General features: G+C 38.4%; 2 protein-coding genes across 3 annotated transcripts in view; both read left to right on the top strand.

Annotated features, from left to right (window-relative positions):
- The first annotated feature begins 262 nt into the window (after positions 1–262).
- Positions 263–16363, top strand: heatr3 (HEAT repeat containing 3). The gene is made up of 15 exons (XM_051899114.1): positions 263–524; positions 862–1034; positions 2903–2990; positions 5321–5421; positions 6015–6124; positions 6760–6900; positions 10428–10723; positions 11474–11564; positions 11748–11902; positions 13257–13339; positions 13441–13577; positions 13958–14046; positions 14152–14295; positions 14736–14912; positions 16060–16363. The coding sequence occupies exons 1-15, from the start codon at positions 393–395 to the stop codon at positions 16171–16173; spliced, it is 2031 nt and encodes a 676-aa protein (XP_051755074.1). The 5' UTR covers positions 263–392; the 3' UTR covers positions 16174–16363.
- Positions 16364–17340: 977 nt separating this feature from the next.
- tent4b (terminal nucleotidyltransferase 4B) overlaps positions 17341–26998 on the top strand; it is a 29104-nt gene continuing 19446 nt past the window's right edge. Inside the window, exon 1 of one of the 2 annotated variants that reach the window (XM_051899116.1) lies at positions 17341–18281. In XM_051899116.1, the coding sequence (XP_051755076.1) occupies positions 17773–18281 (509 nt within the window). In that variant the 5' untranslated portion in view covers positions 17341–17772. The remainder of the gene's footprint in view (positions 18282–26998) is intronic. The other variant, XM_051899115.1, reaches the window with a different exon arrangement.

The raw sequence follows: 26998 nt of genomic DNA, 5'->3' as shown, positions 1-26998 counted from the left end.
AGAATCAGAATCAGATTGTAAACCTGATACACACTCCGGAGCAGAATGTGTCTGTAATGCACCAATAAGCTGGATGCCAAACGCTGTAAAACAAGAAGTAAAAGAAGCAGTGCGTTTTTGACCCACAGGGTGGCGCGTCCGTCTTTTCGAGAGAAGTTGCTCACTGCAGAGCCAGAGCTTTGGCTCAACCCATCACGTCCAGAGAGGTGGAGTTGGACGTCATTTGGTTCTGCAGTAAGCACCGCTTGCTTTCCGACACTTTACTTACGACTTTACTTACCCTTTACGGCAGTGGTAATGTCCACATGGTCGCTCGTGTTGTGAGATTGTGAGTTTTAAAACAGATCGGAATTGATTTTACACTTCAAGTGTAGTTCAAACACATTTAAAGCATGGGAAAGACTAAGAACACCAAATTCAAACGACCACCGTTTTCCCCTGATGGTCTTGCAGCGACTCCTGTTAAACAGGCTGTTGAAGAATCAGAAGATGAAGACTGTCCGGCAGCGGAGCTACTCGATAAAGTAAGCTGCCGGTACAATGACAACTCTACAGACTTTAAGTAAATTATGTTTAGGAATCCGAATATCTAAAAATACTGAGATAAAAACAGTATTGGCGTGTCAGATTAAAATGGAGTATGTAATGACTGTGTCAGCTCTTTCACTGATGGGATGTTGGCATGTTGAATAGATGAAGCGAGTCAGCAAACCTTTACGGCTGAACTGACTGATGCAGCTGTCAAGCAAGTGGGGTTCGGCTTTTCAACTGAACCAGCCAGTCTTTCTTAACTTACATAGGTGGGTTTAGAATAATATCTCTATTCGTTTGTGACCATCCCTTCTTTCTCTCTCTGTATAGTTACAGAGTCCATCAGCAGATGTGCGCGAATACGCCTGTGCCAGTATCTCTCGTGTTGTACAGCAGAGTCAGACGATCCCAGGTTTCCTCCAGAGAGATGCAGTCAGGAAAATCGGACCTTTACTGCTGGATCGCAGCCTGCCGGTCAGAGAGACTGCTGCTGGAGCACTCAGGTACTCATACACACACACACGTTTGTTTTTGTGAATTGTGGGGACATTCCATAGGTGTAATGGTTTTCATACTGTACAATCCGTATTTTCTCTCACCCTACGCTACCCCTACCCCAAACCTACCCATCACAGGAAACTGTGCACTTTTTTACTTTCTCAGAAAAAAAAAAAAACTCATTCTCTATGATTTATAAGCCTATGGAAAAACGAGTACATAGGGTAATGTTCTCATAAGTAACCCTCTCCTTGTAATATCTATGTCATACCCATGTCATTATACAAATTTGTGTCCTGATATGTCACAAACACACACACACAAGCGTGCGCGCGTCTAGTTTACTCTTTTTGTGGGGACAGTTTTTATACTGTACAAACTGTATGTTCTATCACCTTACACCAACAACCCTTACAACCCAACCCCTAAATCTAAAAAACTCATTCTGTATGATTTATAAGCTTGTTTCCCCTTGTGGACCTCAATTCAGGTCCCCAAGGTGACACAAGTCCCCATGAGTCTGTGTGCATTCAGGCTGAAGTTCCCACCGGGATAGAAAAACTTGCATGCACACACACACACACACACACACACACACACACACACACACACACACACACACACACACATACATACATTCTCCCTCTTTGTCTTTCTCTTTCTCAGGTGACACTGACATACTAAACCTGAGCTGTACTACAATCAGTAGCAGCTCCTGACCGTAAATTTAGGTAGGGCAGATTCTGGGTTAGCGCCAGTTTCTTAAAAAAAAAAAAAAAAAAAAAATTGTTGTAAGCTTTATATTGTAATTGCTGAACACAGGACAGAGGTTGAACGCTTTTGGCAGAGGTTGCGTTATTCAGCCTGAGGGTGGCAGGCTTTAAGAATACATGACACACGCATTGAATGCTATCGTAGAATTGCCTTAATGTAGTATTTATTGCCTCTGAATGTTGTTTTAAAATATTACAAGTTGTGGAGGAATTCCAGTGAGAAAAAGAAAGTCATGTCTATTCTAAAACATAAAACAAACAAAAAAGAACTATAAAAGGCTATTCTAAAAGATTTATACTTGTATTAATTTGATACGCTACTCCACATAGGACAGGGGTGTCCAAACTCGGTCCTGGAGGGCCACTGTCCTGCAGAGTTTAGCTCCAACTTGCCACAACACATCTGCCTGAAAGTTTCCTGTATGCCTAAAAACCTTAATTAGCTGGTTCAGGTGTGTTTAATTGGGGTTGGAGCTAAACTCTGCTGGACAGTGGCCCTCCAGGAGTAGGATTGGACACTCCTGACATAGGAAGAACAGACATGCCAACTAGTTACTGCCCTGATGCAGACTAAAGCCGGGATACACTGCACGATTTTTAACACACTGACACTGCAAATATGCAATTAAGAACATTAACCCAGGTTTTAGGAATGTACAGTATGAATTTACCACTGCAATGTAGGGTTAAAACCGTAAAAGCATTGCTTACCCTTCTCATGAGCGGGGTTTCATAACCCCAGATAAAAAGTACTGCTAACCTTGCTTTTAAATTACAAATGTGAAATGTTCCTCTACCTGGGGTTAAAAGCGCGGTTTAGAATGACGATAACCCAGGGTTAAGTGTAGTGTGAAAAGCCCTATAGAAACTATAGACTGAATGAAGAAGTTTAAAAAACTGCTTGAGCATTTATTGCATAGAAAAGAAAAATGGTAGTTATGTTTTAATATCATTATTACTCTTTGCAGTGATTTTTCTAATGAACAGGGTAGTGAGTTATATTCTTGCTATCATTATTACACAGCTCTTTGGTACAAGACCCGTCTGCTTAGGGATTTATTTTGTAAAAATGACCTTTTTCATCTATGTCTGTGTTACAGGAATCTTAGTGCCTGTGGAGGCCCTGAAGTGTGTGAGGACATGGTCAGACAGGATGTGCTGACATCTCTCTCTGCTCTCCTGAGGGAGGTATGAATCCTGGATCAAATCAAATAGCTTTATTGGCATGACAATATTTAACATGATCTTTAACATGAAAAATGATTATAGGGGTGGGCACACTTGAATTTGAGCACATAAAATGTCTTCAGATGTGATGTCTTTTTTAAAAACATAAATGCAACATTGCTACTCCACTTTCCTGCAATGCTGCAAACCTTCTCTATTTCACAAATTGATATGAATTTGCAGGTCAGAGTTCACCAAACTGGAACTTTAGAACACAGCGAAATGTGAAACTTCTTCGCATTAGCTTGTGTTTCTGGTCTCCAGCATTTGCATGCATATAAATAGAAGTGAGTGGAACAAAAAAGTGTTGTCTTGATTGCATTGATAAATTTAAGCATATTTTAGTCAATCTGCTTAATTCATTTACATATGTGGTTTCAACAACCAGATGCTTTTACACTTGTCCAGTTTCATCTGGAATGCATTGCATCCTCAGACCACCTCCTGAAGTGGTTTGAGTGATCGGATTTAAATCAGCCTCGAAAACTTTTTGGAGGGCATTTACACCTGGTCTTTTCACGATTAGATAGCTATCTGATAAGAGGAAATGCATGAAGTGACCAGGTGTAAACAGGCCCAATGTTTTGGTTGTTATTCAGCTCTGTGTGACTGTGCGGATGAATATGACCCTTCACAATAGATAATGCTTTACAATGAACTCTGTTACAGAGTTCATACAGTATGGCAATTCATCTGTTTAATAAAATACCTTACTGTTGAGTAATAATAACGCCATCTCTGCGTCGCTTTTACAACATTTCAAGTCCCTCAGTTCTCGCAATCTCTGAAAAGCCAAGCCAATGTTGATTCTCGTTTTATTGCGAGCTCTGTCGCCCTGTGACCCCAAACCTATGCCACTCCCACACCATACATGTTACCACCATAGTGAATGAGGGTAAGACATAAAAAACGTTTTGGAAGAAGAATTGATGATGTATTGACTTATTTAAATTTTGTTAATATTGAACAAAAAATTAAATAGGGAAATTATTTAGGTTATACTGGCCAGTAACTTCCAAAATAGTCTTAAAGGGGGGTGTAATGCTATTTCATGCATTCTAAATTATTTACACTGTTAAAGAGTTGCATTCTCATGCTAAACATGGCCAAAGTTTTAAAAACCGAGTTGGACGTATGATGGAGTATTTCTGTGCCAAATATACTACTTCAGGTTGTGGACATGTTTCGCCAATTTTTTTTCGAGTATGGCCTGTAACACGTCATAAAGGGTGGAATTCCTTGTATAGGCACTTCTCCCTGATAAGCGTGCTCACACACATCACCCAGAGCAAGAGCAAGAGTACGCCCATCAACGCGCTTTGTTCGGGTTACAGAAGCCGAGAGATTTTTTCAACAATGGCTGTGTCCTAATTCAGGCACTGTACCCTTTGAAGGGTGCATACATCATTGAGGCAGTCTCATTTAAGAAAAATAACCGTTAGATTGCAAAGTAAGAATGCAACACCTCACAATGAATATCAGTCAATTTTATTACGGTTACTTTTCTTAAATATGACATCCTTGAAGATCCTTCAAATGCGACTTCCGAAGGACGCAGCCTCCGAAATGAGACGCAGCTCCCGTCACCGAAGGAGTGTGTTTTTGGTTGTGAGGGAAAGATTACCTTTTTCAGCTTCCCAAAGAACCCAGCGTTAAGGGAACAGTGGATGAAGTTTGTTTTTCCGGGGCAGCCATGGAGTTGTGCACGTACGTTTGCTTGTTCCCGGGTTTTCGGTGATGAATGTTTTGTAAACAAGTCCCAGTTCGGCACTGGATTTGCAGATCGCGGGTGGTGAGTAAAACTCCATCAGATGTCTGTGTTTTGTTGGCAATCGGCGCACATAAAATTTAAACAACACGAATGTTTTTGTTCCCTTTTTATTAATAATGATGTCACAGCTTGCAGACGATCTCTACGCAAAAGCTGCGCGCGCTCGTGACTCTTTAGCTCCGGCCACGGCGCTGACGGTAGACACGCCTCCAGGAGCTCAGCTTTTTTCCGGAAAGACTCGGTACAGCGTATCTATCTTTTATGAATATGATAAAACTAAAGACTTTTTGGAGATTTGAAGGATGTGTTGTTACTCTCTATGTACTCAAGATTAACATGAGATTGGCAGAAACTGTGTGTGATACCCCCCATTTAAACCAACATGAAAAAGAATTGTGATAAGATCGTGGATCGTCATCTTGGCTGAGAAAAAATTGAGATATTTTTGTCATATCACCCATCCCTAGTGAGGAGAAAAAACTCTTGTTCATAAACTCTGTTGTGTGTTTGTGGAGAACAGTGCTGTGCTGGCTTTGACCTGACCTCTCCTGCTATGAAAGGACAGAAACACAAGGTGGAAGACGTTGCCAATGAGGCAGTAAATTTACTTTGGAATCTCTGGTAAGACAGAGCTCAAACAAACTGACGTTTACACCTAACAAGTGTATTAACAAATGTCTTACAAATGCCCTTGAGTGTCTTAAGTGTTTCCTGTGACCACTTGACAGTGCATCATCATGCTTTATATTGTCCCTAGGGCCCCGTTTTAACCTGGTTTTAAGATTTTGCCGTTTTGGTCGATCGGATCACAAGTAGATGAGGGAGACACATTCCCGTTTAATACTGGGGTTTTAATCCAAATATATATGGGCTTTTTTCAGATCTTTCGATCTAATGGACGAAATAAGCTCAAAATGTTTTAGACCCCGTTTATACACATGTATTTAGCATTGTCGACTTGTGATCCGATCAACTAAAACACATCTTAAAATCAGGTGTAAACAGGGCCTAGATTGATCGTTAATCACGTTAAAAAGAAAAGTAATTTAGCAAAACATTAAGTGATGGCATTTAGAGTATTACTTAGCATGTACTTAAAAAAATAAAGCTTGAAGAGTTGTGTTTTAACCAGTCAAAATGTGTTCAAAAAGATGACCGGGTTGCAGTCTTGTATGATCTGTGTGTTTCTGTCTGTTTTCTTTGTGGCTGTGTAGTGAGAGCAGTAGCACAGCAGTGTCAGTGTTCAACAAGTCTGCACTTCTAGATGTTCTTCTACATTGTCTACAGAGGCACCCTCAGAATATGGAGCTGGCAATATCAGCAGGTGACACCAGTTAAACATACACATGTATATTGTACACTACTCTTCAAAAGTTAGATTTTTTTGTAAGAAATTTAATACTTTTATTCAGCAAAGATGCCTTTGATTGATTAAAAGTGACAGTAAAGACATTTATAATGATATAAAAGATATCTGTTTCAAATAAATGCTGTTCTTTTAAAATTTCTATACATCAAAGAATTCTGAAAGATTTGCATCATGGTTTACACAAAAATATTAAGCAACACAGCTAATTGCAACATTGATAATAATAATAATAAAAGATTCTTCAAGTCAACATATTAGAATTATTTCTGAAGGATTTTGTGACACTGAATACAGCTTTGATATCAAAGGAATAAATTAAAATTTTAATATATTTGGTTATTTTAAATTGTAATATTTCACAATGTTAGTGTTTCACTGTATTTTTCATCAAATTCATGTAGTCTTTATGAGCATAAGAGACCTCTTTCAAAAACATTTTAAAAATCTTACCGATCCTAAGCTTTTGAACGGTAATGTGTATATATAAATCCCCCTCAGATTCAGTTCCATTTCATTCTCACACTCCTTTATTTGGGTACTATTTAGAGGTAATTTCTGTGGTTTGTGTGTATGTATTTTTTTCTGTGTAGCCCACTGCTTGCACACAGTAACAGAAGAGAACTCAGAACTGGTGCGCAGTGTGAATGCAGGGGTATTTGGCATCTTGGACAACATTCTGTCTTCCACACACACCAGTATGGAATACACTCTCCTGCGCACACTGGCTGCAGGTAAAACAACACGACACTGGATATGTAATAAATATTTTATGTGTGTAGATATATGTGTGTGTGTGTGTCTATATATATATATATATATATATATATATACACACATATATATTAGGGGTGTAACGGTACACAAACATGACAGTTCGGTATGTACCTCGGTTTTGAAGTCACGGTTTGATACGGGTTCGGTACAATTTTTTCTCTTTTTTTTTATTAAACAATGTTTTACTGAACCAACTGTGTCTCTGTCTTTAAATGTATTCAATTATAATTAAAATTTAATTATAAAAGGAGAAAAAAATCTATCTCTTTTAGACATAATCATCAACAGTCAAATAATAATAAAAAAATGTATGTATTGTAAGGATGTAAATTACACACAAGGCAGTTTTTGCATTAATTTATGTTTCTCCGGCTCGTTGTGTTAATGATTATATTTCAACAGTCGCTGTCATAACTTGTTTTCATGACGGATTTATTTAGGCCTTACATTAACTAACAGGTTAAGTAAAATATAATTAATATATAGGTTAATATAGTGCATGTATTTAGCGAAACATTTCATTTCTCTAGCGAACTAACAAGCTGTGGACACTGAATGGCTTTTCTGAGATAAATGTAATAGCTTACTATCTGACATTGTTTACAAATTGTTTTACTGACATCTTTCCGCAGTCGTTGGACTGTATCTTTCAACATACCTTCATGTTCATTCATGTTCATTCTGTAGTAGTGAAGAGGAAGGGATGAGCGCTCTGCGCTGCTGTTTGTCATGTCACATCAAAAAGCGTCAAAACGGCATTTAATGTTTGAATTTCGTGATAAAATGGACAGAGTTTGAAAGATGGCACTTTGTTTCTTATCAAAAGTAACAAAAACACAGAGCTTATTGCGATTATTGGTGGTTAATTCTTGTTAAAAAATAGGTTAGGCTAAAAAGCGCGCCCCCTTCTGTATTGGAGTGTGGATCGCCTGTATTCGTCGTCATACTGCATGAACCGAACCGTGACGTCCGTACTGTGACGGTTCGGGACGAATACATGTACCATTACACCCCTAATACAGGGGCGCCTACAGGATTTTATGTCAAGGTACGCACAGAACTAGCACCTAGATTGGGCATCAGTGCCCCGTACTCATTTTTTATCTCCTGTTACACTGTGTCTGACAATTCTGACAGTTTTTCCAGCAGCAAATACTGGCCTTTCAGTCGTGGGAGTGCCAGGCAAACTCGGTCTTTCACTTCAGATGCGAGGTGATCTATGAAGGGATGAAACAGATTCCATCACCAATATTCATCTGGCGTTGTTGCTGGTGTGTTTGACTGCTTTGTCTGCATTGTTACTATGCGAGGGACCGAGGGATTGATATGAAGTTTGGCAGCCAACTCACAACTTTGATCCCACATCTTTCCGAACGTCACATCCTCCCTTTTATTTTGAAGCAGCATCACCAACGCACTGGCAACGCTGATTCATGCTGCTTTCACCTTAAAAGGTTTGCATACGTTTTGGTGAAGCTGTTATGAAAGACACAATGTCTTGTACAGCATTCAAGGCATTTCGAACCAAAAGGTTGCGTGTTGAGTGCACTATTGCTAAATTAAGTGCATGGTTTCTGCAATGCACATAGGTGGCAGCCGGATACAGCTATTTAATGCGGGCTTGAACACCTCGCACCTTGCCTCCTATGTTCCCAGCCCCATCATACCCCTGTCCCACCATATTGCTAGGTTGTAATTTAAATTCTTCTAGCTTTTCCAGCAATGTTTTTGTTAGCGTCTCGCCAGCAGTATCAGCAGTGAAAACAAAGCACAAAAAGTCCTCTCGAATGGAAAAGTTGCCAGAGTCACGATCCACGTAGCGGACTAGTAACGAGATTTGTTCTGAACAGCTGTTTCATCCGACAGCAGAGAGAACCACTGGGCTCATTTGCATTTCTCAAGAATTGTGTTCTGAATCTGTTTCCCACACAACTCAATTATTTCGTTTTGTATTTGATGCCCACAGTAATTTGCGTTTGAAGGTGCAAGCTGCAAATACTGTTCTAAGGTTGCATCACCATCTGCACGAAAGTTAAGAAACGCATGGAAATTGCTGCGTTCGTCTGTATGACCTCTAAGAGGTACATTTTGCTGTCCGCAAGCAGCAATTAAATCAATTATTGCTTTGACACCATATTTGTTGCGTTCTGTTGTGTCTCTGGGTTGGAACGATCTAAAGCTGTACAAATTGACTGCTTCTTTCCTGTACAGACATGTAGAAAATCTGCTGCACGTAACTGAGCGATCTGATGTGCTTGAGTGGATAGATGCTTCGTGACGATTTTTTTTTTTTACGTTACTCCAGTCACTGAATGGCTTTGTCCTGAGAGTCATCTCGCCAGAGGAGAAAAGTATGCAGGCCACACAGAACAGGCCATCCTGTGATATGCTGTACCTCAATGTTGGATATAAAGTCTCGTTGAAAAACTCATCAGGGATTTTTCTTTGTTTCCCAAAAATGGATCTTGATGGAGCAACCCAGTCTCTGGGTGGTCTGAATCTATTCTGCAGTGCACTGAGTTTAACGGAACCAGTGGCCATTTAAAGCTCATCCACTTTAAATGTTCCAATATCTGCTATGTCAGTTATTGTAACCGGGCAGCTAGCAGCAGGTACCTGTGAGCTGGGAGGAATAACTGAAGGTTGCTGTTGGAGGGTAGCGGTTCCATGTGAGGAGGCTGAGCAGCTGGCAGCTGGATCTGCATCATCCGATGAAAGAGACTGGGGTTGGGCTTGGAGTTGTCCGGACTCAGGTGCCGATGAGACTGCGGTCTCCACCCCGGGCGGAGGAGCAATATTTGCCTCATTAGGTTTAGGCCTTTTGGCAAATGTCTCAATTAAGTTTAGCTGTTTTAGAGAACGTTTGCTCATTTTGAACCTTGCTGTAAACAATAACTATCTGAATTGTAATTTGTTGTGTGTGGAAAAAGCGCCAATTAAACAAAACTAAAGCCAATAGATTTCTTTTCACCCATCCCCTACTATTCAAGTACATACACACTTTAAAACACTAAAACGCACACCTTTATTTATTCTCATTCTCTCATGCTTTCTCAATATGTTGTGAGAGTATACAGATAGATTAATAAACAATTAAAAAATTATGTAAAAAAATAAAATAAAAACGGCATTAATTAGCGCCCTCTCATTGTGCGCACAGTGCGTACAGCCGTACAGCTGCAGGCGCCACTGCCCTAATATATATATTGTATATATATATATAAGTACTGTAAAAATTGCATTTATTGTTAGTTCATGATACGTAATGCATGAAATAATGTTACCTAATGCATGAAATAATGTTAACTAATTGATTCTTGTCTTGATAAAGAGTTGATATAGTGCTGGTGAGAAAATGTATAATTAAGACCGAAACACTGCTTTCTGAAGGGGTTGTGGAGACTTGATGTATAGTTGAAATAAAGCTAATGGTTAATAGTTAATTATATGGTTAATAGTTGTTTGTACTTCCTCTGTTCTTCAGGCTCTTTATGGAATCTAAAAAGCAGTCTGTCTTCAGCTCAGCAGTCTCAGACACTGACCGCACTGGCCGCCACTCTCTCACAAAGCCTCATTTTGGACGCTGGAGCGCTAATCCCAGAGCTGTGGCATGCTGAATCTGCCCGTCTGTCTAAAGAGACAACCTCTGCCACAGAGTCAGATCATACAGACGAACGGCCTGCAGAAATGGAGGAGGATGTGAGAGAAGAGAAGATGAATGGAAGAAAGCCCAATGGACAAATGTCAAAAACAAAAAGTGACATTTCAGATCTGTTGCCTGTAAGTTTAAAGCTGCTGTCTTTTGTTGTTTTAAATGGAAAAAGAAAAGAAAAAAAGGATAAGAATGTTAATTTTTTTTGGTCAATTATCTAAAAAAATTAACTACAAAAAAATGAGCCTCTTATATTATGATAGGTTAGAGTGCACAGGGAGGTCACGGGCAGACTCTTAAAGTATATCTTCACTATATTCCTCAACATGAGGACTATGTCTCACTGACTGGCTGAATGTGTCACATGACTCAAATATGGACAGTGTGAGGGCGGGAATACCTTCTGCACTCTTCCCGTGCTCTCTCTTTCCCCTTCAAACCATGTCAACCCAAGTGATGGCACATCTGTCCCTCAGAGCAAGATGGTTCTCGCTCTCTCTAAACACAGAGTGACTGTCCTCACTTACATATGAGTGTGCAGGGCTACTGTAACCTCTCTGAACTGGCGAGTCTAACCTTCCCATAGGGTGTCTAGAATGTTGTCCTCTTTGAAAGTTCAGGGTGAGATTTTATCCAGATCCTCATTTGCGGCCTAGTTTACATCTGGAACCAAAGCAAAGCATGTTTACTGTATCTGTCCTTTCCACGTTGCCATGAATGCTCTTAATTCTTTCATTTTCCATTTCAGCTTTATCAAGTCAGTTATTAGTATTATCAGTTAAACTATCCTATATCAGTTTAACCCTCACTAAATGTGTATAGATGACCCCAACATTTACTTTTGTGGTTTTGTTGTGCGTGTATGTGGTGGTTTTTAGAGAGACAGACTGGAGTTGCGAGAGGCCAAAGCACTGCTCTCAGCACAGCAGACATCCCTGGAAATCATCGTCAACATGTGCTGCTCCGATGGTGAGTGTATGCGTGTTTATAGGCGAGCAGGTGCTTGAGGGAAGACTTGAATATTATAAATCTTGCACAGGATTTTATGTGCTAATGTGTTAAATTAGAGGAATGATATCTGTGTTTGTGTCATGGAAGACGAGGCAGAGGATAATGTGACAGGATATTGACTGTGTGTGTGTATGTATGTAGAGCCCTCAGATGATGAGTGGGAGGAGATGTCCAGCAGTGATGAGAGCGAGATGTGTGCTGATGGGATGTCAGACACTAATTCCAGCCTGTTCTCTCCTCTTTGTCTGTCTGCTGAACTTCACACGATCCTGCTCAACCACAGCATACCTCAACAGGTAACACATTATTACACAGTCTGCAAAACATACAATGACATGGTCTTTTTTGTGTAACTCTGATGTTACAGACTCTTCTGGTCCAGTGGGGAGGACACAAACCTCACATGCTGTATTCCAGGCTACTTTGGGATATTTGTAAAACAAGCTAAATTGGGAGCACTATGGGCATATTTTGGCTTAATAGTGAAATGAAGACACCGTTTAGACCTTATGAAGGGTTTTCATGTTACAAAATATTTCTATTTCAAATAAAAAGTGTTCTTTGAACCTTCTTTTCATCAAATAATACTGAAAAATTGATCACGGTTTCCACACAGCTGCTGAAAATGTATCTTTGCCATCACAGGAATAAATAAATTACATGTTAAAATATGTATAATTCTAATAATATTTTGGTGTATATTTGATCAATTAAATGCAGCCCTAGTGAGCTATATCAGAGACTTCTTTCATTAAAAAACATTGAACACTTTATATTAGGTGTCTTTATCTACTATATACTAACATTTAAATTAATCATTTAATACAATGCACTTATTGTGTACATACATGTTTTTACATTGTACTTGTATTTTAAAAAATACCTGCATGCAATTACAGCTGTAATTAATTTCTGTAATTACATCTATAATTACAGTGTTGACTGATCCCTCACACCTTAACCCACCCTTAAACCAACCCAAACCACCAAACCTATCCCTAACTTTACACGTATCCCACCTCAATAGCAGCAAAAGTGTTTTGAACATGAACGCAATAAGAACATTGTACTTGTTTTTTGATGCAAGTACATAGTTAAGGACACCTAATATAAAATGAGACCAAAAAATCTTACAGACCCCAAACTTTTGAAATGTACTGCAGTTTAATTTGTACTATATATAGTTTTTTACATTATTTTATATTTATTTTTTGGAAAGCATGATCTTACCAATGGAAAGCACACTAGTTTATATAATGACAGTTTTAATAGATGATGATGATGATGAAAGTGGATTATCTAGAGTACCATGAAATTGCAATAAATAATAGTGGTATCTATAAAATAGAAATTAGAAAAAACAGCATATTTAATTCTAATGGTGAAAGATGAAAATTTGACATATAAAACTATGACTGCTCTTGGTGAATAAGCTTTACTAATGTAACTTTATAAGTGGACCTCTCGCTTGATTAAAAAAATTCATAAAAAAATGATATGACCCCTTGAAATACTCAAAGAACTGTCAAAGGCACTCAGCATTATTTGTATAATATGCTCAATACATACTCTGGTATTATTTGTATAACATACTGTTCCTGTGTCATAGCTGTGTGTACTGTATTCACTTCATTGTCTGATTGCTTTCAGGTCTTAAAGAAGGCAGAGTTCCCCAGTGCCGCGGCCCTTGAGCTTTGTAGCAAGAACCCTTTCTGGAAATGCCTTTTGAAAAAGTAAAAAAAAACAAAAAAAAAAAAACGTACATGATGGTTGTAGTGTGATGCAAAGCTATGGAAACCCAGAACTTATACTCTTGAGCTTTTGTTTCTTCTAGGATGCACCGGGTGCAGTGTCGGGCACTGACGTGTCTCCATAATATCCTTTCCTCTATGGATACAGAGTCTCTCGGTGGTGCTTCAGGGCTTCAGGCCGTAGCTCTGCACCTTTCCTCATTGGTCTTTAGCTCAGCAGGTGATTAATTGCTGGGAGATTAATCAAATTTTATTTTCAATTACAATTTTGGATAATCAAAAATAATAGTTATAATGCTTATTGTGCCACATTCCTTTTTTGCAGTGATACTTCCACTTTGTCTTATTATAAATCCAGCACACCTCCTTTTACAGCTGCATATTTTTGTCACACATTACTTCAATATGTAAAGTTAATAAATACAAATAAATTATATCAAAATAAGTTAGAATAAATGTTTTGTACTGCACTGTGAAAGAGCAACATAGTTACATAGTTGATCTTATTTATTTGTTTCCAAAGTCAGTATGTAATGGTGTTAAGTAATCGTGATCTCAGTATTGACCTGATTGATTTTACAATTCTGAATTAATTTCTAGACGTATTAAAGGATGAGGAGTTCCTGGAGGCTGTGACCAGTGCTCTTCGCTCTCTTCTACAGATCATGGCTACCAAAAACATCCCTCAGGTGATAACCACATTCATCATTTTTAAGCTTTAGTGGAACATTATTTTAAAGCTTTACCTGGTATTTTTTTTTAACTCTGTGTTTTAAATGTGCTGTATCCTGCAGTGTATGTCTCCACACCAGCTAATGAGTTTTTGTGAGGCTGCCACCAGCTGTGAGCTGGTCAGTGTGAGAGTTAACGCTCTGGCCATTCTCGGTATCACAGGAAGTTCTCTTGCCAAAGAGAAAAACACAGAAGACACTCTACAGGTAATACTGATTGTGGTAGAATTATTAGAATAACATTAGTCATGTTTGTAGTCTATATTGCCTTTATTATGCCCACAAAAATTATAACATTAAGAAATTATTACCCCTTTTTAGGTTAAAAAGAATGATTAAAACATTTATTTGTTGTTCATTTTATAACATTTTAATTATTAGACCATTTTTTTTTTTTTTTTTAGAATTAGATTTTTCTTAGAATAAATACAATGAAATGCAGTCTTATTTGACTAAATTACAGATGGCTACATTTATCACATTCTACAGTATTTTAGGACATAAATATTTTGATTTATAAATGAATTGTATGATAAAATATGCCTGTTTGCCTGTCTTTTATTAAGTTAATCACTGAAGTTTTTGCAGTATATTTGTCATTGCATAGCTTTGGTCAGTTGTACAGCCAGCCTTATCTTTTTTTGCAGCTGATTGGAAATGCATTACTGAATGTCGCAACGAAGGACACAAACCTGGTGGTGTGTGGTGAAGCGCTGGATGCCCTTTTCGATGTGTTTGCTGATGGCGACGAAGCAGAGAAAGCTGGAAAAAATATTAACCTGCTTTCGTCCCTCAAAGCCCTTCAGCCGGGGTTTAGGGCCAAGGTTTGTTTAAAGCCAACAAAAAATATTACCTAAAAGATACAAACGCATTCATGTTCGCAGGCTTGAGCTTAAAGGATTTGTTTACTTCAGAAACTAATACTAAAGGATAAGTTTACTTCTTAGTTTACTTAGTGGACTTCACCGGGGTACAACGGGTTGAAGGTCCAAATTACAGTTTAAATGCAGCTTCAAAGGGCTTTACACGATCCCAGCCAAGGAATAAGGGTTTTCTCTAGCGAAACAATTGGTCATTTTCTACTTTTTAACCCCAAATGCTCATCTTGCACTGCTCTGCGATGCGCCGTGCATTACATAATCACATTGGAAAGGTCACGCGTGACATAGGCGGAAGTACCGAGCAAGTGTTTACAAAGTGAATGTGCAAAGACTAACTCAAACGCCCTTTAAAAAAAAAGGTAAAACAATGATGTAGGATGATTTTGAAGTTGGAGGAGAAAATGAGATGTAGTTTTTCGCCATACCGTGGTACTTCCGCCTACATCACGCGTGACCTTTCCAATGTGATTACGTAATGTGTGGTGCATCGTAGAGCTAGTTAAAGATGTGGTATATACAAAAGTATATACTTTTTTTTTTTTTTAGAAAATGACTGATCGTTTTGCTACATGACCCTTATTCCTTATTCTGCACTGAAACTGCAATTTGGACCTTCAAACTGTTGTACCCCAGTGAAGTCCACTATATGGATAAAAATCCTGGAATGTTTTCCTCAAAAGCCTTTATTTCTTTATGACTAAAGAAAGAAAGACAAACATCGACATGGGGGTGAGGAAATTACCAGCAAATTTAAATTTTTAAGTGAACTAATCATTTAAGGTTCAAGAACAACATTTTAGTTGTCTGTTCTGATATTCTGATATCTGTTGCATAAGCACCATCTCAGCCTCACAAAGACTGTCCACAGAAAAGAAGTACTGAAATCCAACTGAACGGATCTGTCTTGGTTGGCTGATCTTAAAAGGGTTGGCTTTCCACTATAAAACTGTAAAGTACTTTTTCAGCTGCTTTTATCAATTCACAGTCTGGCCATTCGCAGCATAGCCATTGCTGGATCTCTTTATTCTAGTATGTTCTTAGGCCTATAGATGGCAGGCTTTTCACAGTTTGGCCTTTTGTTCCCTCACAGCTGCGAAAAGAAGGCAAAGGAAAATACAGCCCTGATCAGCTGTGTGTTCTGGACAACATAAGGATCAACCTTAAGAGATTCATCGGCTACTTGGAGAACCTGCAGAAAAAATGAGCTTTCAGAGATCAGTGGTACAAATTCTCTGTAAATGGCTCACCTTGTTTTATTTAGCATTTTCTGTCTATACTTTATGGTTTTCTTTTGGTTTTATTTTTATGTGAGAGTGTTTATTTGAAGAAATTATGATAAATTATGTTTGTAAAACCAAACATATGTGCTTTAATTAAAGCATCAAATACCATAATGGTCTCTTGTTGTGTTGTTGAAAATTTAAGACGAATCAGTGGCGCTTATGTTTCTTTGACTTATAATGTACACTTCATTGGCCATCAAATTTCAGCATTTATATGAAGCTGAAAAGTCTGAGTGAAATAGTGTCATCCAGTCCTATATCAGATGCCACTTAACACCTTGTTGTTTTTTTTGTTTTTTTACTTCTGGTAAGACTTGTTCACAGCGAGAGAATCTGTAAATGATGATGGATCAGTGCCCAGGGGTTACTTTATAAACATTGCTATGTTGCTGAGCTTCCCCTCTCACCCAGTCCATTTGAGAACAACAGAACCCTTTTATGTAGTGTTTTATGGCCCACAGCAAAAGTAGATTATAAGATGTTTATGAGTTGTATAAGATCATAAACCTGTCTATGGAGAAAGAAACGTTGTCTAGAGGTGTTTGGTTATTTTAAACTTTTTGACTTATATCAATAGTATGCTTAGTTAATGATGCCTGCATTGCAGTTCTGATTGAAAAAAATAAATAAATTAAATAAAAATATTTCTCAAGAATTAGGATACTGTATGATTATCTCAGTCACCATTCACTTTCATTTTATGGAAAATGATGGAATGAAAGTGAATAGTGAATAAAGGCTGTCTGTTCATAATGTTCTGCCCAATATCTTTTCTATTTCTTTGAAGAAAGAAAAGTACAGATTTGGAACAACAATTTATGGCAATTGTACATTTGTTTGTTTAATTTATTTTTTTGCACTTTAAGTGGTAAAAAAGAAACACTGGTCGAACCTGTCCCACAGTAATAATACTGTTGTTATATTCTATTCGCGGACTGTGTTCCCTAGTAATCTAATTTCTGTTAGTGCATTACAAAATAATCCAATTATAAGATAACAGTGAGACCCCATGCACTAGATATAGGGCTCATTGGATTAGCGCCACCTTTTACAGGGTACGTTTGAAACATGACACAAGCGAGAGGTTCATAATATTACTACAATGTATCAAACCTGCTGCTGTTACGTAACAGGAGCTGTAACGTGCGCTCTTGCGTAACAGAGTCAGCGCGTCCACGATGCTAGCTCGCTCGCGCCTGGTCGAGCATGCGCAGTCCGCGGTCTGTCCGCCATTGAGACACACGATCTCAGATAGAAACAGGTCAGAGGCAGTGACACAGACGACACTCACGTTTCTCCATTCCTCGTGCTCTGAAGTTTGACGGTTGCCGTTTTTTAAGCAGAACGTCTTTTTACAATCCGTTTACACTGGTGTATTCCTGTTCCGAGAGACGTTGATGGACCCGCACAGGATATTTTAGTTGCTGTCCAGGGCGAGTGTGTGTTCCCGTTAGTGGGTTAAGCGAACCGAGCCTGGCTCTGCTCTGGGGGCAAGTGTGCCTGCAGCAGCTTAGCGTTTGATGGATCCTAGAATCGCCTGGTTTCAGCCAGAACAGCGCGGACCCGCCAACAACCTGTGGATGCACATCTGGGAAACGACACAGACACTAGGAAACCTCTACTTTAACAACAACTGCAACACATCCAGCGCCAAACTGACGAGCGGCAGCAGCGGCGGGGACGGTGCGTCGAGCAACGCGGCCGACAGCAGCGGAAAGACCAAGGATCATCAGGGGATGTCTGGATCCAAACCTGAGAGCGAGGTCTCCGAACAGCAAGACTTTATCCCGCTGGAAACCAATAACAATAATAACAGCAGCAGTAGGGCGGGCAGGGGTGTCGGCGGAGGGGGGCAAGTGGGTGGCAGTGGGGTCGCAGGAGTGGGAACGGAGTTGCCAAGCAAAAGGAAGAGAGACAACAAGGCGAGCACCTTTGGCTTTAACAGGAGTCTGCTGCTGACAGATGGGGTGGAGGACATCTACACGGGCACACCGTGGAAGAGCAGAAACTATCCGGACGGCGTCGTGGGGTGAGTGCAGATATGAACTTTATATGTGTGGGTGTATGATAACCTCGGAGCAGGGCCCGTTTGTTTGCTCGGATTCAGGAGCTGGCCTACACGTTTGACACTAAACTGAGGGTTGTTCAGTACACATTAAACATGTCATAACCTGAATAACAGCTCGATGTTGGACCTGCGACCGTCCATTTACAAAAATAACTATCAGGTTCTCGCAGGTTTACCAGTGGTTTGACATCCGTGTCGTTTCCTCACCATATTTGGCATGTCTAGAGTATCCTTGCAATCCTTTCCTTCCTTTTAAATGACCTGCGCTGGCTTGTCAGCTGCTGCCCTGACGTTTCTCTAGTGCCCGAATACTTGTAAAATTAAAAGTAACACAAACTCTCTCAAAGTCCACTTAGGCTTAAAGTGAGAGTTCACCCAAAAACGGAACATATGCCATTATTTATTCACCCTTTTGTCCTTTTAAACATCTGTTAAGTTCTTTCTTATGTGGAACAAACACTGAGACAGTTCTCAAAATATCTTGACGCACATGTTTGGAACGACATGAGGATGATTAAATGATGACAGAATTTTCATTTTTGGGTGAACTATCCCTTTATCTGCTGCTTGACTGTTTGTCACAAGCCTACAAGCATGTGTGGTTTCTGTCATAATGCCATTGTTACTACAAACAGTAAAACTGTGGTTACTTTGTGTCAGTTTTACATCTTACATAGTTTGAAGGAGATGCCATAATTAATTAGTTATGTTTTACACTAGTAACAGCTGGTGTTTTGGAAACAATTGTTGCCATGGTGAATGTTTGTGGAAAAAATTATAATTTTAATGTGATTATAGAAGAATAGAACTAAAATGGCTAAACCAGAAGTTGAAGGCTTATTTATTGGCCATTATGGACTATTGCATATCTCTGTGGATCTTTTCGCTTGCTCACAGGACTTTAATTTAGTGAGACCAATCCAAAATGGAAACCTCCAGAACTGTATTACTGTATATATTGTATAATGCATTACATAAAGTTGCTGTACTGTAGGTACCACCTCTATTAATTGTTATCTTCCTCCCGGTCATTCAGTCAGTCAGTAATCTACACCTTGCACTTCACACTTTGGTTACTCAACGATCATAAATCATCGTGATGACTAACTTCTTTCTAGGTTTTTATTGCTGTCATTACTAGGATTGCTGCAACTGTTTTTCATATGAAATGGTTCACCCAAAAATTAAAATTTTGCCATTTGCTTACCCTCATGTTGTCTTTTGTTCATCTTGGGAACACAAATGAACATATTTTTAATATTCTCTCATCATTTTTGTCCATCCACAATAGTCCACAGAACCAAATTTTTCACTCTTCAAAAAGTGCAAAAAGAAATCATAAAAGTAATCTATATGAATTTAACAATTGAATCACAAATATGAAGAGATGCGATCACTTTATGGTGAATATTTCATTTAGGCTTTTATTCATATATAAACATTGATCAGCACACATACGTAGAGTACTAGGGTACGTGGATGGATACTTTGAACCATGGTTACTTTAAATGGGTGGACAAAAATTATGTGAGAGAATTAAAAATATCTTCATTTGTGTTCTGAAGATGAATGGAAGTAAATGATGACGGAACTTTCATTTTTGGTGAACTATCCCTGTGTGAACTGATGAAAATGAAATCAACAACATGCTCACAAACCACATTTTCCCTGAACCAAAAAAATATTCAATTAGGCTTTAATGGCAGTACTTTATTAAGGGTATTAAACGTCCATAAGTACATCTTCCTGCGTGCCAGAGAGGTCGATTGTCAAACTGTATGAGGTACCATTTTGAAAGAAGCATGTGGAAGTAGTACTGGTTTGTGTGGTGTTAGAATTAGGTGTAGTGGGTGTGGTGGTGGTTTGGTAGGTTTTTAAAGTGCAGATGGCCCTACTTTGTGATATGTGCAGCAGCTTGTGGAGCCCAGAGCAAAGTACAGCTAACAAGCCTTATCCTCATTTATAGTAATGTTAGCAGAGTGTTTGCATAAGTGCATTCCTTTGTGATTACTCTAATACATTCTAATACAGTCTTCACCTTACACACCTTCTCACCTGATCCCCTCTCACTGTTTTAAAGCCATCTCTTATATGAGTGAACTCCTGTCTGCTCCATCTTACAGGATTTATAAGATCTTAATCTCGTTCTGTAGAGGGATAATTTGTTGTGGGTTTTAGAAAACCAGGATGTGAAATGTGATTCCTTCCTACAGCCAGAATATAGAAATATTTTGTACATATGTTAGCTGAAGGATAACTTCCCACTATAATCCTTTAGCTGTTCTGTTCGGAGGTGTGAGAAGAGAGACAGATGGTTTTATGGGTGTGTCTGAATCTGTGTATGTGTGGAGAGATTTTTCTGTGTTTATATTTTCTGTGTGTTGAAGTTCCTTCCCTGTTCTACCCAAAACAAATGCTCCCCCTCCCAGCTGACACACGATCCCCATCTCTGTGATGTCACAGTGCTTCTAGCCAATCAGAGTGAGCTTAGATCTTTTCATCTGCCTGACAGCTATGCTGCAGTGAGAGGAGAGGGGAAATCCTCTCTCCACGCTCAGATGTGCTGCTGCTGAATTTTTTATGTTGGATTTTCTGAATGTTTTTTTTTTTTTTTTCTTTCAAGTGTAGGATGAATTCAGCACTGGTCTCTTCTTGAAGAGCACTGATTCAAAGGGTATATTTTCTGTCACAAAGACACTGATTTGTATTCAGTAGGTGTTGCTAAACAGATGGTGGCCTGACTTCATGTCTTTGAATAGTTTTTGATCATGTTGAAATTTTAAAGAATTGGGAATTGTCATCTTTTCATAAAGATTATCACTGCTTGCTGGTTTTAGTAATAATTATAGTAGTTTGCTGTTTTATTCATTATAAAACATTAAGCAAGGTTCCTTCTGGCTGATGCTTTTCCTGTTATAGCTCTGCTATGTGCAGTTGAGTTCAGACATATTCATCTGTCACTGTCATTAGGTTAACCTGTCACCATGGGGCATGAGAGAGGCATTGCAAGTTGGTTGAAGGGGGCGAAATGTAATAGAAAACCATCCTTCATTGCCAGCACATGGGCCTTCCCTGAGAGGCTTTCAGTCTTTTACTGATTCTGTCACTAGCAGCAGGATTTGGAGTTGTGAGTGTGTCATCAAAGTCCCTTTCAAGGAAAGTCTGTTCTTTTGGTGGCCATATTTGGCCATATACCGATTCACAATTTCGATTTTTATTTTTTTACGGTTTAACTAGTCACTTAAATCATATTGTAGTTAAGTTTTTAAGCTAACATTCTCTTTATTAACAATCTGGTTAAACACATCCTATATACTCAGAAATAATACAGAATAAGAAAATGCTAAATATTTCTTAGCCAAAAAGTAATAGCAATAAATAACACCAGTAAAAACTATAAACCTGTTTGATATTTCATGTTTGCATAATGGTGACAGGCTGAAAGCTGCTGTTGTTTTCTGTTTTTACAAAGCATTTGCTGTTAATAATAGCCTATTATTATTAACAGCAAATGCTTTGTAAAAACAGAAAACAACAGCAGCTTTCAGCCTGTCACCATTATGCAAACATGAAATATCAAACAGGTTTATAGTTTTTTGCATTCCATTGCGCTATTTGTCCTATTGTTTTTATGTTTGGCGAACATGTTTAGGTGTTGCATTTGTGTCTCGCGTCTTTTGCAGCGTCTCACCCATGAAACAGCATTCTAAAAACACGGCGGTCAAGTCACAATTAAATAACATTTTATATCAGCAACAAAATCTGACATGAACTGTCCCATAAATGTTGTTTCTTATGCTCAAATAGCGTTAAAAAGCTTATTTTTCATGCAAGACCAGCCAATGCGCATGTGCAGTCCTAAACACAAGTCTTGGGTTTCTATGGGAATGTCCAATTTCAGGCGGAATTCCAAAATAACCCAAAGAGTTTAAGGGGTTAACGGCATGCCTTTGCCAATCAGCGATTCATGGCTCTTTTATTTAGAAGGCGGGACGTATTATGTATTGCACATTGCAGTTTCTCCCATTCGTAAGTAATAGGAGTGCACCGTCATTGTATATCTATAGTCTTTGGTGTCATATGCTAGAGGAATGACTGTTCCAGACAGTCTCACACACGATTAGACCGCTCAGCAAGAATTCATCCTCGTCAAAAGGGCACTTTCCCAGGGTGGTAAGGATGAACGGGTGATGTCAGAATGTGTTGCTCTTGTTTTTAGACCAGTGGCAAAGATATCTCAGTGTTTTTTTTTTTTTTTTTTTTTTTTTGTCCATACAGTTGGATGTCAGTGGTGACCAAAACTGTTGGGTTAGCAGCATTCTTCAGAAGAAAATCTTATTTTATGTTTCACAGAAATAAGGAAGTCATACAGTATTGGAACGCCAAGAGTAGGCTAAATGATGACAGAATTTTCAGTTTTTGGGTGAACTATCACTTTAATGATAAAAGTGCAGCATGGCAAGACAGGAACAATGAATGTATATTTGTTGATAGCAAATCATTTACAACAATTAAATGTGACTCCCATTGAAGTACACTGTACAAAACAATATATTGCATTAGTTAATCTTCTGTTGTTTTCCTGAATATGGCAGCAAATGTAGAACATTTTTAATTCCAAATTTGCTTCAAATATAAGGATTGTAGAAGGTTGTAGAAACTATTCAAATTAAACAAGTATATTTGTAATACAAACTGTCAATATGTAAAGCATATTCACACACATGCAACTCTCCCTAATAAGAAAGATGTTTTTGTATGTGCCACACATCACTGTATATTCTTTTAGTTTTAGTTTTTTGATGTTTTACTAAAAAGATGTCTATACACAGTGCTCAGTTGAATCTGACAGTTACTGTACATGTGAAAAATCATTCAAATTATTCCTGTGAACTGAATTTTTAAAAGTTTTGCAACTGAACTATATTTTGTAACTATAGGCTAATTTAGATGAAATCAGTGGTGTTTTTACACCAGATGTAGAGGATCAAAATGTGAGGGGAACTGAGCTTATAGTGAATGACAGATTGCGTTTAACATGTGTGATCAGGTTTAGTTTGAATGTGGTTTGTCATGGTCTGCTGAGAATTGAGGCTGCAAAGCAACAGACTGACTACTTGCTCAACTGACAGCAGGCCATGCTCTGCCTAGCAACATGAAATGGACACTTGTTTATGTTTTGCCCCATTGAATGTACCAGGAAGGTTTTGGTCAGACTTGAGTCAGAGTTGGGTGGGTACGCTTTGAACTTAGGTGTGTTTGACTTAATGCAGCGCTGCACAGACCGACCAGTGTCTGACTTGAAGCAGTGCATTCCGGTCAGAAATTTTGTTCCGACTTGAGACAGCGCCGACGCCATGTCACTGTGACGTATGGTATTAAAGTAAAACGGGAGCGATTCAGGAGCAGTCGGCTCCTGACTCAGCCAGTGCAGATTCTCCTGAGCGGCTGCATGAGCTTTGATGACGACACAGCTTTTCCACGATTGGACAGATTCACCGCGTGACAACGATCATGTGTGTTTCGTGTTTATTCTGACACCTTCAGTTCCACTAATGCTCACAAATCTGTGTTTTTAACAGTAAAAGCTCTTTTCATGTTGTAATATTATATTGTCTCATGTTTATCAAAATAAAACTGATATAAAAAACATAGACCCCACTTCGATGGTATTTAAATAGTATAGGCTTATGTTGAACTTTATTCTTGTACAGACACTGTATTAAGCAGTACAAAAAGTATTGAATGAAAACATCTCTGAAACATCGGTGTATTTGACAAATATTGCATTTAATTCACCTAATTTGTGATGAAGTATGTAAACACAGCACGAGTGTCACTATGGGAAGCAGAAAGTGTCTGACTTCACGTTTCTGTTTATAGCTTATCTTCGACTGCGAGCAGCAACTCTCGCTGATCGGTTACATCCAGCCGCAGCCGAAGTCGAACACACCTATCATGTAATAGAGGTGGGAATCTCTGGGCACCTCACAATTCGATTACAATTCAGAGGGCTGTGATGCGATTAGAAAACGATTATTGATGTATCTTTTTCCAATATCTTTTATTAATAAAACAAATGGAAGTGATTTGGCAAGTCAACTGGAAGGTTACATTAGCCAGCATATGTCCCAGCATTGCAAAGAACCAACAGGAAAAGAAATGTGTGCCTGTAGCAGCATACTTGTAGTAAATTAATACAGACTTCAGCATATTCTGAATCTCTATAATAAAATAATAGACTTCTAACCAACATCCTCCTTTTATGTGCAATAAGCAATATAACAATATTATATAATATTAATAATATAGCAATAACATAACTTGCATATAGTGTGGCTTGTCCAGGGTAGCACTTCCCAAAAGCATCGTAAGACTAAGTTGATCATAGAACAATTGACACCAATTTTTCCCCCACCCCTATCATGTAATAGCTTGAATGTTACTGATTCAGCACAGTGTCGATTACACATCTAGATGAGAGTTCAACGTGGAGCTTCAGTAAAAATAAGGCAGTGTTTTGGCATCTGTGACCATCTGTACATTTCACACAGAAGTAAGTGCTGTTTGTTTGGCTCTCAGTCTCAAATCAAAATCGGTCAAGTTGACATGATCTCAAAATAGAAATGGGAAAGATAACATTTTGGCGAGGTAACTTGTGGGGTTATTGCAGGGCCATAAGAACAATATGTGACCCTGGACCACAAAACCAGTCATAAGTTGCACGGGTATATTTTTAGAAATAACCAACAGTACATTGTATGAGTCAAAATTATAAATTTTTCTTTTATGCCGAAAATCATTAGGATATTAAGTAAAGACCATGTTCCATGAAGATATTTTGTAAATTTCCTACCATAAATGTGAGTGGATATGCATTGCCAAGGACTTCATTTGGACAACTTTAGATTCTAGAACTTTAGACTTTTACACCCTCAGATTCCAGACTTTCAAATAGTTGTATCTCGACCAAATATTGTCCTATCCTAACAAATACATCAATGGAAAGCTTATTTATTCAGCTTTCAGATGATGTGTAAATCTCAATTTGAGATGACCCTTTGGTTTTGTGGTCCAGGGTCACATATAGGATGGAGATGGCAGATTATTAATCTCATCAACCTTTCTTTACAAGTATGACTTGCTTCCACTGAAGCACTTATGAGATACACTACATGGCCAAGGAAAGTTTTTCTCTGCTTTTGAAAGTTTCCTTTCATCAGCAGAGGTGGGTAGAGTATCCAAAAACTGTACTCAAATAAAAGTATAAATACTTACTTACAGAAATATTTACTCAAGTAAGAGTACCCAATGAAAAAACGACTGAAGTAGCTAGTTACTTGTTTAGATCATATACACACACATACCATACAGTAACATGTCATTATTTAGATAATACATTTATTTAAATTATGTCATTTATAATAATTAGATACCAGCAACAAACACAGAAGAGACAAGCATTATTTCTGGCCCAATATCTGTAGCCCCAATATCATTTCATGTCCTTTGCTTTGTATAATAACGTATACAGCTACATTTGGCTTATTAGTCAATGTCAAAATAAAGTGAACCTTCAGCGTTTGCGTTCAGAGGCATGTAAAGGGAACCACTGACACTGAAGAAAGAGTGAAAACTCTTCACGTGTGCTCGTGCTTTTGACGCTACTGAACATCTAAACACAAACAACGATCAAATGCACATTGATGGATCTTTTTCAGTCTGTTCTACAAAATGTAATCAAATGTATATTTCTGCAGGTGCGTGTAAACTGGTTAACTGTGTCTAAGCAAAGGCATTCCTTTTCAAGACGAACAGGTTGTCCGCCACTGCGCAATACCCACAAATTGCGGCTTGGCGAGTGTTCATTTCATACTCTGTGAGCAATGGTAGCTTATTTAATGCATAAATTAAGGTGTATGTTAAAAAAAACTAGTAATGTCATAGTTTGTAGTAGTGGTATTGTGTGCTTGCTTAGCGTAATAATCTGTTCGGATTGTAAAATGTATAACCTGTATGAAATTAAGCCAAATATAGCTATACCCGTGGAATCGTTCACAGACAACATACGCAGATAATAAAGATCTTCACTTCACTTCATTCAGTGCTCTTGATGTTCTTAAATTTCCTGTTATGACGTTGAGTGAGAAACCGCTTCAGACAATTCAGAGCGTGGTGCAGGGAACTGAACCGAATCGCGAACCAATTTAGACCATATCGCTAACTTGATCAAGTCTTTTAACAGAATCGACTCAAAAGAGTGATTAATTTGTGAATAGAAAAAACAGACGGAGTGCTTGGAATAAACTATGCATTTCTTAACATGTATTGCATTAAAATAAAGTAACGAGAGGAATGTCACCCAGCATAATGAAGTAAAAGTACAGGTTTTTTTTTTTCATTATCTTTTCATATGTACTCAAGTTAAAGTAAAAGTACACACATTTAAATCTACTCTTAAAAAATTGTCCAAATATTTACTTAAGTAAATGTAATGGAGTAAATGTAGTTCGTTACTACCCACCTCTGGTCATTGAGTATTAATTACATTGTCATTTTGGCCTTGACTGATTGACATTGTTGTTAGGTGAGCACCAGCTATAAGTGGGATTACCATTTTACTGCTTTAACATTTGTTTAGCTGAGTGCCAACGCAGAGGGTTCTGCTTGCTATTACA

This window comes from Ctenopharyngodon idella, chromosome 7 (genome assembly GCF_019924925.1).
Source record: "Ctenopharyngodon idella isolate HZGC_01 chromosome 7, HZGC01, whole genome shotgun sequence".
Lineage (NCBI taxonomy): Eukaryota > Metazoa > Chordata > Actinopteri > Cypriniformes > Xenocyprididae > Ctenopharyngodon > Ctenopharyngodon idella.
The sequence above is the reverse complement of the archived record's forward strand: the minus strand, read 5'-3'. Positions and strand labels throughout refer to the sequence as shown.

Excerpts from the sequence above, each read along its gene's own strand:
- heatr3 (XM_051899114.1), top strand. The coding sequence starts at position 393 with ATGGGAAAGACTAAGAACACCAAATTCAAACGACCACCGTTTTCCCCT. Across the intron at positions 11,903-13,256 it reads ACCACAGCATACCTCAACAG|GTCTTAAAGAAGGCAGAGTT; the intron begins GTAACACATTAT and ends GATTGCTTTCAG. Across the intron at positions 13,340-13,440 it reads TGGAAATGCCTTTTGAAAAA|GATGCACCGGGTGCAGTGTC; the intron begins GTAAAAAAAAAC and ends TGTTTCTTCTAG.